Source organism: Hippopotamus amphibius, chromosome 6 (genome assembly GCF_030028045.1).
Source record: "Hippopotamus amphibius kiboko isolate mHipAmp2 chromosome 6, mHipAmp2.hap2, whole genome shotgun sequence".
In the NCBI taxonomy this organism is placed as follows: Eukaryota; Metazoa; Chordata; class Mammalia; order Artiodactyla; family Hippopotamidae; genus Hippopotamus; species Hippopotamus amphibius.
Genome location: NC_080191.1, coordinates 58,062,404 through 58,080,342, shown reverse-complemented (window position 1 = coordinate 58,080,342; position 17,939 = coordinate 58,062,404). Strand labels below are relative to the sequence as shown.

Here is a 17,939-nt window from a genome sequence, read left to right as displayed (position 1 = left end):
TACTTAGGCTACAACGATTTAGTTGAATTAAATTCATCTTTCATATGATTTGCTCCTAATTAATTCTCAGTGTTTCATTATAATGTCCTTAGTCTCTATTTTTTATCAATATTTTTTAATTGAAGTATAGTTGGCTTACAACGTTGTGTGAATTTCTGCTGTACAGCAAAGTGATTCAGTTATACATATATATACATACATTATTTTTTATATTCTTTTCCATTATGGTTTATCATAGGATATTGAATATAGTTCTCTGTGCTACACAATAGGACCTTGTTGTTTATCCATCCTATATATAATAGTTTGCATCTGGTAATCCCAGACTCCCAGTCCTTCCATTCCCCATCCCCCTTGGTAACCACTAGTCTTTTCTCTGTGTCTGTGATTCTGTTTCTGTTTCAAGATAGGTTCATTGTGTCATATTTTAGATTCCACATGTAAGTGATATATGGTATTTATCTTTCTGACTTACTTCACTTACTATGATAATCTCTAGTTGCATCCATGTTGCTGCACTTGGCATTATTTTGTTCTTTTTTGAGGCTGAGTAGTATTCCATTGTATATATGTACCACATCTTCTTTATCAGTTGTCTGTCAGTGGACATTTAGATTGTTTACATGTCTTGGCTATTGTGAATAGTGCTGCTATGAACATTAAGGTGCATGTATAATTATAGTTTTGTCTGGATATATACCCAGGAGTGGGGTTGCTGGGTCATTATGGTAATTCTGTTTTTAGTTTTCTGTTCCATACTGTTTTCCATAGTGACTGCACCAACTTACATTCCCACCAACAGTGTAGGAGGGTTCCCTTTTCTCTACACCCTCTCCAACATATGTTATTTGTAGACTTTATGGCCATTCTGACCGATGTGAGGTGGTACCTCATTGTAGTTTTGATTTGCATTTCTCTAATGATTAGCAATGTTGAGCATGTTTTCATGTGCCTATTAGCCATCTATATGTCTTCTTTGGAGAAATGTCTGTTTAGGTCTTCTGCCCATTTTTTGATCGGGTTGTTTATTTTTTAGTTGTTGAGTTGTGTGAGCTATTTGTGTATTTTGAAAATTGAGCCCTTGTGGTTTGCAAATATTCCCAATCTGTGGTTTGCACATATTTTCTCCCATTCTGTAGGTTGTATTTTCGTTTTGTTTATAGTTTCCTTTGCTTTGCAAAAGCTTGTAAGTTTGATTAGGTCCCATTTGTTTGTTTTTGTTTTTATTTCTGTTGCCTTGGGAGACTGCTTCGTTTCTAATTTAAAAAGATAGGAGTTGAGTTTTTACTAAATCTATAAAAAATTCAAGTCATTCTGAGGGTCAAAATTATGTTAATGTATTATTTGTGATGTTATATGCTATTGTTATACTATTATCTGCCACTGTCCCCAGTCATTCTTATGTATTGAAAGTCAAACATCACAATTGTCTTTTGCAGTGGACACAGCATGCTATTAGTCATTAATGATTATTCTTAGTCTCTGACTTTTCAGATTGATTCAGTGATGTACAGACTTGAGGGGAAAAAAATTAGTTCCACTATTCTCCAGTGTGTATGAGCTCATTTTGACCTTTTTGTAAACTAGATGCTTTCTGATGCCGCACCTGGAAAACTGAGAATTGTCCATGGAGATGTCTTGACGTTTAAGATAGAAAGGGCTTTTCCAGAAAGTCTCAAAAGACAGTGGGAGGATGGTAAGTGACTTTGGGTTGGTTTTCTTATTTTCTTTTGTAATTATTTAGATTAAAAATATTTATATTATTTATTATACATCACAAATGTTTATTATATATTTATATTAAAAATTAGATGTACAGAATTAAATAGGTAATGTACATTCCAATTTTTTTCCTGCTTTTCCATTTCCTTCCAATGTAAGATAAAGTAATTTGATTTTATAATTCTAATTTATCTGATATTTTTCATATATCTTGGGTTCTTTTCAAATAAAGCTGCCATTTTTATGATGCCATATAAGGATAAGTGAACTATATAAAGTGTTACTTTTTCCAGATGGTGAGAAAAGAAGTATCTTAGTGAACCAAGCCATACTCACACCTTTCTTTTAACTTTATTTCCATTGTCTTTCATGTTCAATGACTAACCAAGGCGCTCTTCATTCACGGGTGGTGTTTATTGGTTACCTGCTATGTGCCAGCTCCTTGAAATACATAGATAAATGGGGTGTGTTTCTTGCCCATAAAACCCCTCAGAATGCCTGGAGGAGCGATTGTGGTGCGCCACCACAGCTGCCCCCCTTGTCCCTGGCCGCTCCATGCCAGGCTCCTTCAGAGATGCTGGCACTACCTGTCTCCCCCTTCCAGCCTGCTGTCCTCCTCAGCACCAGCCTTCAGGTTTCTGCCTGCCCAGCCCATCCGACACACGGATGAGTGACCGAACTGCCTGCTTCAAACCATCTCTAAGTTCCCTGGCATTAATCTGTTACTCTCTTCTAGAAGATTTCTCTGCTCCTGTCTTCCCTGATACCAGGCCCTCCTATTCTTTCTTTCACATCGCTGTGAGCTTTCTCTAACTATTCTTTGCTGGTGGTTATTTTTCCACCCACATCTTACATGTTGTTTCTGAGATTGGGGTGTAGGAGGGTACGGGGGTTGTTCTCAGGCAGCAGAGGTGCCTGGATTACTCCTCTCCTGTGGTTTCACTTACCACGCATATATTGCACACACTTAATCTTCATGTCCAGCCTGTATCCCCTTCCTGGATATCTGACAGCTTCATCTGGGTGCCCCATAGGAACTTTGACCTCATCATGTCCAAAGCAAATGATCTTTTCCCTCAAACCAATTCTTTTTCATATTTTTTCTAAGCCAAAACCTGAGGACTTTGACTGACTGACTGAATAGTAATTAGGTAGGATTTTTTTCCTTGATAATTCAAAGCTGGCTGTGAGAAAACATTGATTCTGAAGAGTAAATTCACTGAAAAATACTCAGCCATATCTTTTTGTATATTTTTGTTTGATGCTGTTAATATTCAGTTTGATTTTACTCTTAACTAAAATTGTATTCAAAATGTATTGATGAAATAATCATTCCAAGTTTTTTTTTCTTATGCCAACCAGATCCTCCAAATGTACATATTATTGGAAATCTGCCTTTTAGTGTATCAACTCCACTGATTATCAAATGGCTTGAAAATGTTTCTCATAGAAATGGACCTTTTGCTTATGGCAGAACCCAGATGACTTTGACTTTTCAAAAGGAAGTGGCAGAGGTAAGTTTGACCTTTTTCTGGCTATTTTATCAAATGATCAAATTACCAAGTAAAGCAAAAAGAAGGTGATAATCAGTTTGGAGTTGAGAAAGGGAAGGGAGTTCGGTGTCTCATTATTCAATACATAGACTGACTCAGCTAAGCCTGCTAGGCATTCCCATGGCTGGCGTGTTCCAAGTTTGTCTCTCTAGAAAATAAACCCTCAGGGCAGGTGAGAGCAGTTTTTGAAGTGCAGAGGTTTAAGGAGGGAATCTGCAGACTGTAAGCATTTTTTTTTAAATTGTATTATGACATGTAAATACAAAAGTGTATATAATGTATATGCATGGCTTTTGTGTATGTATGGCTTAATAAAAAGAACATCTGAATCCCCACCACCCAAGTCAACTTAGTAATTAAAATACACACATCTTTGACACCCTCTGTATACCTCATTCTGATTGCACCCCCTGTCCCCCACCTACTACCAGGATAGTCTATACTATGAGTTTGCAGTTTGTTATTCCCTGCATAGTTTACCACATAGATTCTTACCCATGTAATTAATATATTTTAGTTTTGGCCATTTTTAAACTTTATACAAACGGGTTCATGTAGTGTGTATTCTTTGTCTTCTTTTTATCCTGATCTGCTCATCTTCAAAGCTGTAGTTTATTTGTACAGCTGTTTACTACCCCCTTTGACTATTTATCTGTCAGATTTATCTGTTCATTTTCCTGATTTGGGACCCTGCATTAGTTTCAGTGTTTCGTTATCACAGACAGAACTATAACCTGTTTTGATGTCAACTGGTGCACATAGGCAAGATTTCTCTAGGGTATAAATCTGAAAGTGGCAATGCTGGACCATAAGGTCTGCAGCTTCAAATTTACCACTCTTTTCTGCAGTGTCTCATCTGCTGTTAATTTTCCTCAATTTATTTTTTATTTCATATATTGTATTTTTGTCTCTAGAAGTTTAATTTGATTATCATATCTTCCCTTTCTCATTATGTTCATCCTTTCCTTGGCATCCTTATACATATGTATAATGGTTACAGTAGCTATTTTAAGATCTTTGCCTACTAATTTCATTACCTCTCTCATTTCTGTACTGTTTTACCAGTTGATTTTTCCCACACTCTTTGCTTTGGGTCCCATTTTTCTGTTTCTTTGCAAGCCTGATAATTTTCGACAAGATATTGGATATTGTGAGGTTTTTGTTTTTTTAATGTTGGGGATGCTCCTGGCATCTAGTGGATAGAGGTTAGGAATGCTGGTAAACATCCTCCGGTGCACAGGATAGGCCCCCACAGCAGAGAATTACTCAGCATTAACCAGCCCCAAATGTCAATAATGCCAGAGTTGAAAAACTTTGTTTAGAGTATTTGGCCATAAAATCCATCACAAAAAATGTAGGACCCTTTTATATTCGTTAGAAACTCTAAGATGACATCCTCTTTTTCTTAAGGTCCCAGTCATCTCCTCCTCATGACTATTAATTCCCTTCTGTTGGTTTGAATTGAGGTCATGCTAATAGTTCTTTGTTTTCTTAACTTTTGGATTTGTCCTTGGATTTTTTTCTCAGCTGACAGGATTATTATTGTATTTCTGTTCTTCAATAACACAATAGAAATACAAAATACTATGTACTCTGATTCTTTGGGGGGAAGAGCAAAGAAACAGAGGCTGAAGGGGTGGAGTAACATTTTCAGTGACTCAGTGTCAGTTGTGCTTATTAATAATAGTGTTGCTTCCGCTTAACCATATGCAATTATTTTTCTTTAGCAAAAAGCTGATTTTAGTTAAATTTTAGTATGAATATTGAGGAGAGTTTATATTGAGTCCATAATTTATGGAATGCTTTAGAAGTGTAGATAACACTGGTCCTCTGACTGATTTTTACATTTTTGCAAGTGAAAGTTTCAATGGGAGACTGTATAGCAGCATTCTCTTATATACCCTGTTTGTTCTTGACAATGTCATATTTGTAATTTTGTATTTTAGCCATAGAAAACTTTTAAACATTTGCTTGGCTTGGCTTTGTGAGTTACAGAACAGAAATGAGCACGTTCCTCTTATTCCTTTCTCTCTAAGACTACAGGGTGTATAAAGGTAAGAATTCAGCTCATACACATTAAGGGGCGTGTAGACAATTTAAAGTTACAGCTCATAAAATAGAATCAGACTGTGTAGCAATAAATGAGACCTTAATGAATTTCATCTAACCTCGTTTTATAGATGATGAAACTGAGGCTCAAAGTTGTTTAATGTCTTCCTAAGGTCGTGGAGCTAGTTGCAGGGAAAGCTGAACTTGAACACAGGTCATATGTTTTCTGCTGAAGTCATGGTGTTCAAGTTCTCTGCATGACTGGACCTACGGTCTTTTCTTTATGGGTCCAGCATCAGCCTCTTCATCTCCTGCCATCTCCAGGGGACCCTGCCATCCTTGGCAGGGAGGGAATCGCCTCTCCATTAATTATCTAGTTCTCATTGTCCCTGATGTTTGGCTCTGCAGCTTCTCAAGTATAAGCCTAATTTTTCTACTAGTACTTAAAATTATTTTAGATGAATAGGAAAATAAAGAACACTGTCCTTGTGAATTCTTTGACCCCCTTGTTTTTCTTACACTCAATCAGAATTTTTTAAAAACTCAAGGGTTAGAGGTTTCCTTTTACTGAAAAATTACCTGGCTTGGTTCCCTGGGCTTTTGCTTTTCAAATCCATCTTGTAATGGAGTTTGAATTTTCATAGCTTTACCTGTAGTATATCTATCAAAGAAATATCAATTAATGTTTGAATGGTTGATCGACCATTTCACTCTTACGCTTGCATTTAATGAAGTCTTTTGCAGAGCTTTCTGGTCTGTGGCTTGAATTTTTCCTTAATAAATTAGGGACACGTATGCTGCTTTCTTCTAAGTTATAAGATAGGATTCACATGTTTTCATCTCCACAGCCTGTGTGTATTTTCTGCAAAGATTGGATGGGTTACATTAATGGGTCAGGACACCCCTTCCCCTGGCAGAACAAGATACATAGCACTCTAAGTGAAATATATTGTACTTAAATGTGTCTTTATAGCAAATAGCTTACCCACCATGCCTCCCTGGTTTGCTTTTTGGTTAAAGTGATTTTTAAAATCTCTTCCTTTCATCAGTGCAAACACACCTTTCAGTTGTAAAATAGTGGAAGAAAGTCCAGGATGAAATAATTTTTTAAGTTTGGGCATTTCTTTTGGTATGTTTTCTAATTTTGTGATTATGTTCATGCTAGATTTTAGTTTTACACAACTGCTTTGAATTGTGCCAGTTTGCACAATGCATTTTAAAAATGTTGAATTGTATGCCAGTGGTAAAATTAAGTTCCTTTTTTTTTCTTTATGAAGAACTAGAAATGTTTTTGACCATTTCATCCATAAGCTTTATTCTTTAACTTAAATCTATACTTCCATTATTTGTTTTTGATATTTGCTTGAGAATATGTACAGTTCTTGGTATTACATTTTAGGTAGAATTTATTTTGTTATATTTACTATAGCAACTCATCGCTTGTCTTGAACCTGACTTCCCAATAATTTTAACTGTCCAAATACAGACAAGAGCCAGGTAATCTAAAGTAAAAAGGGCTGAGATGAGGGATGGCTTCTGAGTAACAAAATATGCTACAAATCTACAGTTAAATTTGCCCATAGGAAATTTTCTCAGCATCTCACATTAAAGCATATTTTTAAGTCTTACTTAAGGCAAAGCTTTTATAAGCCAAATTATGTGGTTTTCATGCCCACAGCTGGTTAGAAGCAGCAAAGTAAAAGGGACTATTAGAGGTTGACATGTGACAGTGAAGCAGGAAAGAGAGCACCCAGCACAGTAAATATAACTCAGAAAGCGCTCTGTTTTGACTGTTCAGTAGTAAGACACAACCACGGGCATGGCTGCCTCAGGATTATTTCAGTAATCGTTGGTATTTGTAATGTTGACTCTGTATCATTCAAAAGAGGTTTAGAATGTCCGGGGAACTCTAAGAATGTAGAGAAGCAGAATACATTTTAGAAAAATAAATATGCCTAATTTTTTCATCCACCACTCAGCTTTGTCCAATCTTAATATATTGCCATATTTTTCATATTTTTTTCATCTTTATTGGCGTACAACTGCCTTACCATGTTGTTAGTTTCTGCTGTACAACAGAGTGAATCAGCTATATGTTTACGTACATCCCCATATCCCCTCCCTCCATCCCTGTCCCACTCCTCTAGGTCGTCACGAAGCACTGAGCTGATCTCCCTGTGCTCTGCAGCAGCTTCCCACTAGCTATCTATTTTATGTTTGGTAGTGTGTGTATGTCAGTGCTACTCTCTCACTTCATCCCAGCTTCCCACCCACCTCCCCACCACGTCCTCAAGTCCATTTCTATGTCTCCGTCTCTATTCATGCCCTGCCACTGGGTTCATCAGTACCATTTTTCTAGATTTCATATGTATGCGTTAGCATATGGTATTTGTTTTCCTCTTTCTGAGTTACTTCACTCTGTATGACAGACTCTAGGTCCATCCACCTCACTACAAATAACTCAATTTCGCTCCTTTTTATGGCTGAGTAATATTCCATTGTATATATGTGCCACATCTTTATCAATTCATCTGTCGATGGACATTTAGGTTGCTTCCATGTCCTGGCTATTGTAAATAATGCTGCAGTGAACATTGTGGTACATGTATGTTTTTGGATTATGGTTTTCTCAGGGTATTTGCCCAGGAGTGGGATTGCTGGGTCATATGGTAGTTCTATTTTTAGTTTTTTAAGGAAACTCCATACTTTTCTCCATAGTGGCTGTATTAGTTTACATTCCCACCAACAATGCAGGAGGGTTCTCTTTCTCCACACCCTCTCCACAGCATTTATTGTTTGTAGATTTTTTGATGATGGCCATTCTGACTGGTGTGAGGTGATACCTCACTGTGGTTTTGATTTGCATTTCTCTAATGATTAGTGATGTTGAGCATCTTTTCACGTGAAGGAGGCAAGAACGTACACTGAAGAAAAGACAGCCTCTTCAATAAGTAGTGCTGGGAAAACTGGACAGCTACATGTAAAAGAATGAAATTAGGATACTGCCTAACACCATACACAAAGATAAACTCAGAATGGATTAAAGACTTATGTGTAAGACTGGACACTAAAAAATATAAAACTCTTAGAGGAAAACATAGGCAGAACACTCCATGACATAAACCATAGCCAGATCCTTTTTGACCCCCCTCCCAGATTAATGAAAATAAAAACAAAAATAAACAAATGGGATGTAATGAAACCTAAAAGCTTTTGCACAGCAAAGGAAACCATAAACATGACGAAAAGACAACTCTCAGAATGGGAGAAAATGTTTGTAAATGAAGCAACTGATAAGGGATTAATCCCCCAAATATACAAGCAGTTCAAGTAGCTCAGTATCAAAAAAACAACCCAATCCAAAAATGGGCAGAAGACCTAAATGGACATTTCTCCAAGAAAGACGTACAGATTGCCAACAGACATATATCTTTTTTAGGAAATAAAATATTATAGATACGTTTGGAGCCCTCTTCTATCCCCCCTTTTTCCCTCCTATGAATTGAACTGTCTTGAAGTTGATATTCATTATTGCCATGAACGTATTTTGCCTGCTCTACAGATACAGATAGATGGATATACACACACACATAGAGAGTAAACAGTAAGAAATAATGAAAGTTTTTATATGACTGGAGTCATACTGTACATATTTTCTGTCAGTTATTGTTTATTTTGGAATTTATCTTGGTAACCCTTGTTATTCATTGTAACTGTTACTTAGTATTCCATTGTAAAAATTACCACAGTTTAGTTATTCATTCATCTATTGATGAACCTTTACGTTTTTCCCCCCTTTTTTGGATACTACATATAATGTTGCAATGAATATTCTTGTATGTATCTCCTTGTGAAGCAGGTCTCTAGGATATATTCCTAAAGGTAGACCTAAAGGATCACAAGGGTTTACTCAGCTTTAGCTTTACTCTACATATATTGCCAGATTATAGTCCAGAGTGCTTCTACCAATTTCCCCTCCCACTAGCAGCATATGAGAATTCCTGTTGGTCCGTATACTTGCCAGTACTAGGTTCTGTCAGGTTCTTCTCCTGTTGTTCACGTTTTGTTCATTTCAAGGATATGAAATTGTCTCATGTGGTTTTAATATGCATGTCCCTAATGTGTAATTTATTTGAGCGTAGTTTATGGTCCATTTGGGTTGCTCTTACCGTATTTCTCATGTTTTCTATTAGTTGTTTATCTTTTGATTATTGATCTATAGGAGTTTCTTCCATATCCTGAACAGTAATCCTTTGTCAGATAAGAGTTTCAAATACCTTCTCTCAGTCTGACTTATCTTTACAGTGTTTTTTTTAATAAATTTATTTATTTGTTTATTGGCTGCATTGGGTCTTTGTTGCTGCGTGTGAGGTTTCTCTAGTTGCTGAGAGCAGGGCTACTCTTTGTTGCAGTGTGTGGGCTTCTCATTACGGTGGCTTCTCTTGTTGCGGAGCATGGGCTCTAGGCACACAGGCTTCAGTAGTTGTGGCAAGTGGGCTCAATAGTTTTGGCTCATGGGCTCTAGAGCGCTGGCTTAGTAGCTGTGGCACATGGGCTTAGTAGCTCCTCGGCATGTGGAATCTTCCTGGACCAGGGTTCAAACCTGGGCAGGCAGATTCTTAACCACTGCACCACCAGGAAGCCCTGTAGTGTTTTTATTATATAGAAGTTTTTAATTTAAATGGAATAAAATATGTCAGTGTTTTATGACTGCTGTTTTTGCATTATTAAGAAATTCTTTCCTACCATGGGGGTCATAGATACTTATAAAAAACTTTTTAAGTTTTACTTTTCACTTACTGTTACTTCACTTGGAATTTATTTTTGGTTATGATATGAGATATGGAACTACATTTTCCTCATTGTAGATTACTACTTATACCAATATCGCTGAATGATCCATCCTTTTCCCACTAGCAGTCGCTACATCACATCTGTCACATTTCAAATGTCCACATGTGCTTGGGTCTCTTTCTAAGGTTTTTTGTTCCATTGGTCTATTCGTGCCTCTAGCAATACCATACTACCTTAGTTTTGATGTCTGGCAAGGTGAATCACCCCCACCTCATCTCCACACTGCACCCCCCACCCCCTGTCGTTGGTGTTCTTCAGGAATGTCCTGGGGATTCTTGGCCCTTTGCTTTTTCATATAAAATTTATATAGGAATTTAAAGTTCTGTTTAAAAATCCTTTTGGGATGTTGGTTGAAATTGTACTTATGAGTTAATTTGAATATACCTAGTTTTAAGATAAAAATGTTTGGGTGCTGAAAAAAATAAATTCTTAGTTTTTTGTAAAAATTAGTTGTCAAAAACAGCAGGTCTTAAAGAGTTCTGAATATTCAAGATTTTATTACATTTAAATAAAGAAAAGCACATCATTGAAAATGTTCATTCAGATATTGGGGTAGTTCCTAAAACTAAAGCATCTTTAGTTCTTCATTATTCTTGCTAATTTCTTCATTTATCAATATTTATAGATTACTTGTTTCATACAGTATCTTCTACATAATATAACAGTGGTTTGAAAATCCCAGCAGCCTGTGGTAGGAAAATTTTCTTATTTGATTTTCTGAGTGCATTATATACGATATAATTCACACTTTTCAGATTTGCCTCAGTTAGTGTTGGAGAAGAATGTTCTCCATGTTGACTGTATATCATGTCAGATAGCCTATACTTTTAAAATTCACCTCAGAAAATCTACCTAGTGTTCATAGATAATGAATTAATTATTTGCTAAAATTCCTTGTTGTCCTTCTACAGAGACTTACAGCCAGTACAGGAAGCAAACAGCGGAGTCGCCTTTCCATTATGGCCCAGTATCTCTGCGACGTTAAGCACATCTTGACAATTCCAGGTCAGGCTTTCATCCCCAAGCCAGAGGTGAGTTTCTGCTTATTTGTTTTAGTATACCAGAATTAGGATTTTAATAATAATCTTTGCTCTTGTGAGGATGTGTCATAGGAAATTATCTCTAGAATCTGATCTTATACACAAACTGTACCATAACTTTTTCTTTACCTCTCCTAAATAAGAACCATAAAAATCACAGTATGAATAATTAGTTCTTACTCTAATTTTTCTTCTCCTTTGATAGTATGACCAAATGTCTAGGTTTATCCATGTTGTCCTGGTGGTGGTATTATTATTATCCCCTTTTAACCTTAAAAGTATCCCAGTATAGAAGATGAGTTATTTGGTCACCCAGTCCTCAAAAAAAGAAATCGGTATTTGTTTGTGGTTTCTGATGGAGACTTGTAACTAAAGTTACTATTTATCTATTTATTTTTATTGAAATATATTTGACATTTAACATTGTATAAATTTAAGGTATACAACAACATGTTAATTTGATACATTTATATATTGTAATATAGTTGCCATTGTAGAAATAATTAGCACCTCTATTTTATTACATAATTATCCTTTCTGTTTAATAGCTGAAGTAAGTTCTAGTCTCTCAGCAAGTTTGATGATTATAATACAATATTATTTATATTCACTGTACTTATATTCACTGTACTGTGCATTATATCTCTAGGGTTTATTTACTACTCATTGTAAGTTTGTACCTTTAAACATCTTCCTGTCCCCCCCTCCCCTGGTAACCACCATTTACAAGTCTGGCTTTTTAAAATTCCACATGTAAGTGATAACATACAGCACTTGTCTTTCTGTCTGACTTATCTCCCTTAGCATAATGTGTTCAGTGTCCATCTATGTTGTCACAAATTGTTGTGTTGTCAGGGTGTCTTCCTCTCTCATGACTGAATAATATTCCGTTTTTTATATATATATATATTATATATATAAAATATACACCACATTTTCTTTATCCATTCATCTGTCGATGGACATTTAGGTTAATTTCCATATCTGGCTATTGTAAATAGTGCTGCAGTGAATACAGACATGCATGTATCTTTTTGAGTTAGTTTTCATTTTCTTCAGATAAATACCCAGAATTTGAATTGCTGGATCATATGGCAGATCTATTTTTAATTTTGGTGGGCAATTCCATACTATTTTCCATAGTGGCTGTACCAGTTTACATTCCCACAAAACAGTGCACAAGGAACTCTTTTCTCCACATCCTCACCAGCACTTACCTCTTGTCTTCTTGAGAGCATTCTGACAGGTGTGAGGTGATACCTCATTGTTGTTTTCATTAATATTTCCCTGATGATTAGTGACATTGAGCATTTTTTCATGTACCTGTTGGCCATTGGGTTATCTTCTTTGGAAAAAAGTCTCTTTAGTTTTTCCTGTCCATTTTTTAATCAGATTATTTGGGATTTTGTTGTTATTGAGTAGTGTGAGTTCTTTTTGCATTTTGGATATTAACTCCTTGTACAGTATATGATTTGTAAAAATTTTTTCTCATTCTGTAGGTTGCCTTTTCATTTTGTGAATTGTTACTTTTGCTGAGCAGAAGCCCTTAAGTTTGTGGTCCCTTTTGTTGATTTTTGCTTTTGTTCTTTGTGCTTTTCTTGTTATATCCAAAAAAATCATAGCCAGGACCAAGTGGAGGAGTTTATCCCCTACTTTTTCTTTCTAGGAGTTGTATAGTGTCAGGTCTTGTGTTTAAGTGTTTGATCCCAGAAAGGGATCCAGTTTCACTGCTCCACATGTGTTTATCCAGTTTTCCCAACACCATTCATTGAAGAAATTTTCCTTTCCCCGTTGGGTGTTCTTGGCTCCCTTGTCAAATATTAGTTGACCATATAAGCAAGGGTTTAATTCTGAGCTCTCTATCCTGTCCATTGATCTATGTGTCTATTTTTGTGCCAGTAATATACTGGGGGTTTTGGGTTTTTTGTGTTTTTGTGTTTTTTTTTTTAACTGTAGTTTTGTAGTATAGTTTGAAATCGGGGAGTGTTGATACCTCAGGAAGTATGATACCTCCAGCTTTGTTCTGTTTTCCTCAGTATTGCTTTGGCTATTCAGGGACTTCTTTGGTCCATACAAATTTTAGAATTCTTTTTTCTATTTCTGTGAAGAATGCCATTGGCTTTTTCATGGGGATTATGCTGAATCTATAGATGGCTTTGGGTAGTATGGATATTGTAATAAAAATAATTCTTTAAATCCATGAATATAGGATGTCTTTCCATTTGTGTTTTCTTCGATTTCTTTCAGCAAAGCCTTGTAGTTTTTACTGTACCAATCTTTCACTTCCTTGGTTAAATTTATTCCTATTTTATTGTTTTTGAGGCTATTGTGAATGGAGAGTTTTATTTCTTTTTCAGATGTTTCATCAGTATATAGAAATGCAGTTGATTTTGTATGTTGATTTTTGTGTCCTGCAACTTTACTGAAATTGTTGATTATTTCCAAGAGTTTTTTGCTTGAGTCTTTAGGATTTTCTATGTACAAAACCATATCATCTGCAAATAGTGACAGTCTTACTCCTTCTTTCCCAATTTGGATGCCTTTTATTTCTTTGTCTTGTCTAATCTAGCTAGGACTTCCAGTATCCTATTAAATAAGAGTGGTGATAGTGGGCATGCTTGTCTTATTCCTGATCTTAGTGGAGAAGCTTTCAGTTTTTCTCCGCTGAGTATAATGTTAGCTGTGCACTTGTGTTATGTGGTCTTTATTATGTGGAACTATGTTTCTTCTATACCCAATCTACTAAATGTTTTTATTAGGAAAGGATATTGTATTTTGTCAAATGGTTTTCCTGCATCTTGTGAGATGATCATGTGATTTTTTTGTCTTACATGTTATTAATATGATGTATTACATTTATTGATTTGCATATGTTGAACCATCCTTTACATCCCAGGGATAAATTCCACTTGGTCATGGTGCATAATCCTCTTTTATGTGTTCTTGAATTAGGTTTGCTAATATTTTGTTGAAAATTTTTGCACCTGTATTCATTAGGGGTATTGGTCTATAGTTTCCTTGTGGTATCCTTATCTGGCTTTGGTTTCAGGGTAATGCTGGCCTCATAAAAGGAATTTGTAAGTATTCCCTCCTTCTCTGTTTTTTGGAAGAGTTTGAGAAGGGTTGGTGTTAATTCTTCTTTGAATGGTAGAATTTTCCAGTGAAACCATCCAGTCCTGGGGTTTTCTGTTTTGGGAGATTTTTGACTACTGATTCAACCTCTTTGCTCACTATTGGTCTGTTCAGATTTTCTGTTCCTTCCTGATTCAGTCTTGGTGGGTTGTGTGTTTCTAAGAACTAAACCATTTCCTCTAGGTTATCTAATTTGTTGGCATATAAGTTTTCATAATAGTCTCATATGGTTCTATGTATTTAGTCTCAGTTGTAGCATATCCTTTTTCATTTCTAATTTTATTTATTTGAGCCGTCTCTTTTTTTCTTGGTCTGGCTAAAGGTTTGTCAATTTTGTTAATCTTTTCAAAGAACCAGCTTTTAGTTTCATTGATTCTTTCTATTGTTTTTCTGGTCTCCATTTCATTTATTTCCACTCTGATCTTTATTATTTCCTTTCTTCTGCTAATTTTGTTCTTTTTCTAATTCCTTGAGGTATAAAGCTAGGTTATTTTAGATCTTTCTAATTTCTTAATATATGCATTTATTGCTGTAAAATTCTAACTGATTTTGCTGCATTCCATAGGTTTTGATATGTTGTATTTTCATTTGTTATTTGAGATAATTTTTTACTTTTCTTTTGATTTCTTCTTTGACCCATTAGTTGTTCAGAAGTATGTTTAGTTTCCACATATTTTTAGATTTTCCAGCTTTCCTCTTGCTGATTTTTAGTCTCATACCATTGTGGTTGGAATAGATAGTTGGTGTGATTTCCATCTCTTTAATTTTCTGAGGTTTGTTTTGTGCCCTATCATGATCTATACTGCAAAATATTCCATGTGCACTCGAGAAGAATGTGTATTTTGCTACTGTTGTGTGGAATGTTCTTTATATGTTTAAGTCTGTTCTAGAGTATGGTTTCCAACATTTCGTTGTTGATATTCTGTCTGGATGATCTATCTGTTGCCAACAGTGGCGTATTGAAGTTCCTTACTATTATTGCATTGTTGTCTATGTCTCCTTTTGGATATGTTAGTACAGTAAGTCCCCTACGTACGAATGAGTTCCATTCCAAGAGTGTGTTCGTAAGTCCAGTTTTTTCATTAAGTGCAACAAAGTTAGCCTAGGTACCCAACTAACACAGTCAAGTATATAGTACTGTATTGTAATAGGTTTATAATACTTTTCACACAAATAATATATAAACAACCAAACACAAAAAATAAACATAACTTTTTTAATCTTATAGTACAGTACTTTGTTGTAGTACACTACAACAGCTGGCATACATGGGCGTGTTCACATCTTTGAATGTTTGCAACTTGAAGGTTTGTATGTAGGGGACTTACTCTATTTGCTTAATGTATTTCATTGCTCCACTGTTGAGTGTGTATATATTTACAATTATTATATCTTCAAGATGTATTGGTCCTTTTATCATTATATAACAACCTTGTTTGTCCCTTGTTACTTTTTGGCTTAAAGTCTGTTTTGTCTGATACAAGGGTGGTTGTACCCGCTTTCTTTTGTTTTCCACTTACATCCCTTCGTTTTGAGCCAATGGGTGTCTTTAGAGCTGAAGTGAGCTTCTTATGGGCAGCATATAGTTGGGTTTTGTTTTTTTTATCCATTGAGTCATTATGCGCCTTTTGATTGGTGAATTCAGTCCATTTATATTTAGAGTGATTATTGACATACAGGGATTTACCACTGCCATCTTGTGTTTGCCTTCTGGTTGTTTTGTATCACCATTGTTTCTTTTCCCTCTCTGTTTCCATTTACCTTTGTAACATGGTGGTTTTCCATAGTGATTTGCTCAGTCTTCTCTTTTTTATCTTTTGTGACTCTAGAGTTTGGCTTTGTTGTTACCATGTGGCTTACATAAAACATCTCAGAAATAAAACACTTCTTTTTATGCTGATGCACCTTATCTTTGTCTATAAAGGTTCCACCCTTTCACTCTTCCTCTTTTATATCTTTGATATCACAACTTACCTCCTTTTACTGCTGTCAATTCATTGAGAAATTGTAATAGCTTTAGTTATTTTAATATTCTTTTCTTTAAGCCTTTATGCTATAGTTAAGTGGTTAACACACCATTCTAATATAAAGTTTTCTAATTCTGTTTATTTTTCACCTTTGCAAGAGTATTGTGTACTTTCATTTGCTTTTATGTCGTTAATTAGTGTCTTTTTATTTTAGCTTGAAGAATTCCTTTCAGCGTTTCTTGCAAGGCAGGTCTAGTGGTGGATTCCCTCAGTTTTTGTTTGTCTGGGAAAGCCTTTACTTCTTCATCATACTTGAAGGATAACTTTGCCAGATAAAGTATTCTTAGCTGGCAGTTTTTATCTTTCAGCACTTGGAATGTCGTTCCATTCTCTCGTGGCCTGTAGTTAGTGTTTCTGCTGAGAAATCTGATAGCCTAGTGAGTGTTCCTTTGTAGGCTACTCCCCCTGCCCCCTGCCTTTAAGATTCTTTCTCTGTCATTGATTTTTGACAGTTTCATTATAATGTATCTTGGGTAAAGGCTTCTTGCATTGAGATGGTAGGGTGTTCTGTTAGCTTCTTGGACACGTATGCTTAAGTCTTTCCCCAGGTTTGAGAAGTTCTCAGCAATTATTTCTCTAAATACATTCTCTGCTCTCTTCTCCTTTAGGTAGACCAATTATTCTTATATTTGTTTTTTCTCATCATATCTGATAGCTCTCCTAGGGTTTCTTCATGTTTTAAAAATCTTAGTTCTCACTCCTGAGTCATTTCTAAATTCCTGTCTTCCAAGTTGCTAGTTCTTTCTTCAGTCTGATCTGCCCTATTTCTTAGGCTCTCTAATGTATTTTGCATATCATTCATTTAATTCTTCAGCTCCAGAATTTGGTTCTTTTTTTTTTAAATTTATTTATTTTATTGGCTGTGTTGGGTCTTTTTTTTGCTGTGCGCGGGCTTTCTTTTTAGTTGCGGTGAGTGGGAGCTAGTCTTCATTGCGGTGCGCGGGCTCCTCATTGCCACAGCTTCTCGTTGCGGAGCATGGGCTCTAGGCTCGTGGGCTTCAGCAGTTGCAGCACATGGGCTCAGTAGTTGTGGCTCACAGGCTCTAAAGTGCAGGCTCAATCGTGGTGCACGGGCTTAGTTGTTCCTCGGCATGTGGGATCTTCCTGGAGCAGGGATCGAACCCGTGTCCCCTGCATTGGCAGGCAGATTCTCAGCGACTGCACCACCTAGGAAGCCCTTTGGTTCTTTTTTAAAATTTCAATCTCTTTGGTAAAGAACTCCTTCAGTTCATTAATTTTATTCACGAGTTCATCAAATTGCCTGAGTTTACTTGTAGGTCATTGAATTTCATCATAACAGCTATTTTCAATTCTTTGTAAGTTAGATTACAATATTCTGTGCTCAAATTACTGGAGAACTGTCATTTTCTTTTTGTGATACCATATTACCAATCTTTCATCGTTTTGATGAAATGTGCCTCTGCCATCGCATTTGAAGTAGCACACTTAGTTGTTTACTTTGCTTAAGTTTAATAGACTGGCAAATAGAAACCCTTCTTTTGTTTTCCAGAAGGTTACTCTGTGGTTCAAGTTTTTGGTTTCTCTTTACCTGATTTAGCTTT

General features: G+C 35.9%; 1 protein-coding gene across 1 annotated transcript in view; it reads left to right on the top strand.

Moving 5' to 3' along the window:
- Positions 1-17,939, top strand: part of TFB1M (transcription factor B1, mitochondrial) — a 63,960-nt gene that overhangs the window by 17,320 nt on the left and 28,701 nt on the right. The window contains 3 exon segments of the mRNA XM_057739338.1: positions 1,588-1,696; positions 3,085-3,236; positions 11,090-11,209. Of these exon segments, the coding sequence (XP_057595321.1) occupies positions 1,588-1,696; positions 3,085-3,236; positions 11,090-11,209 (381 nt within the window).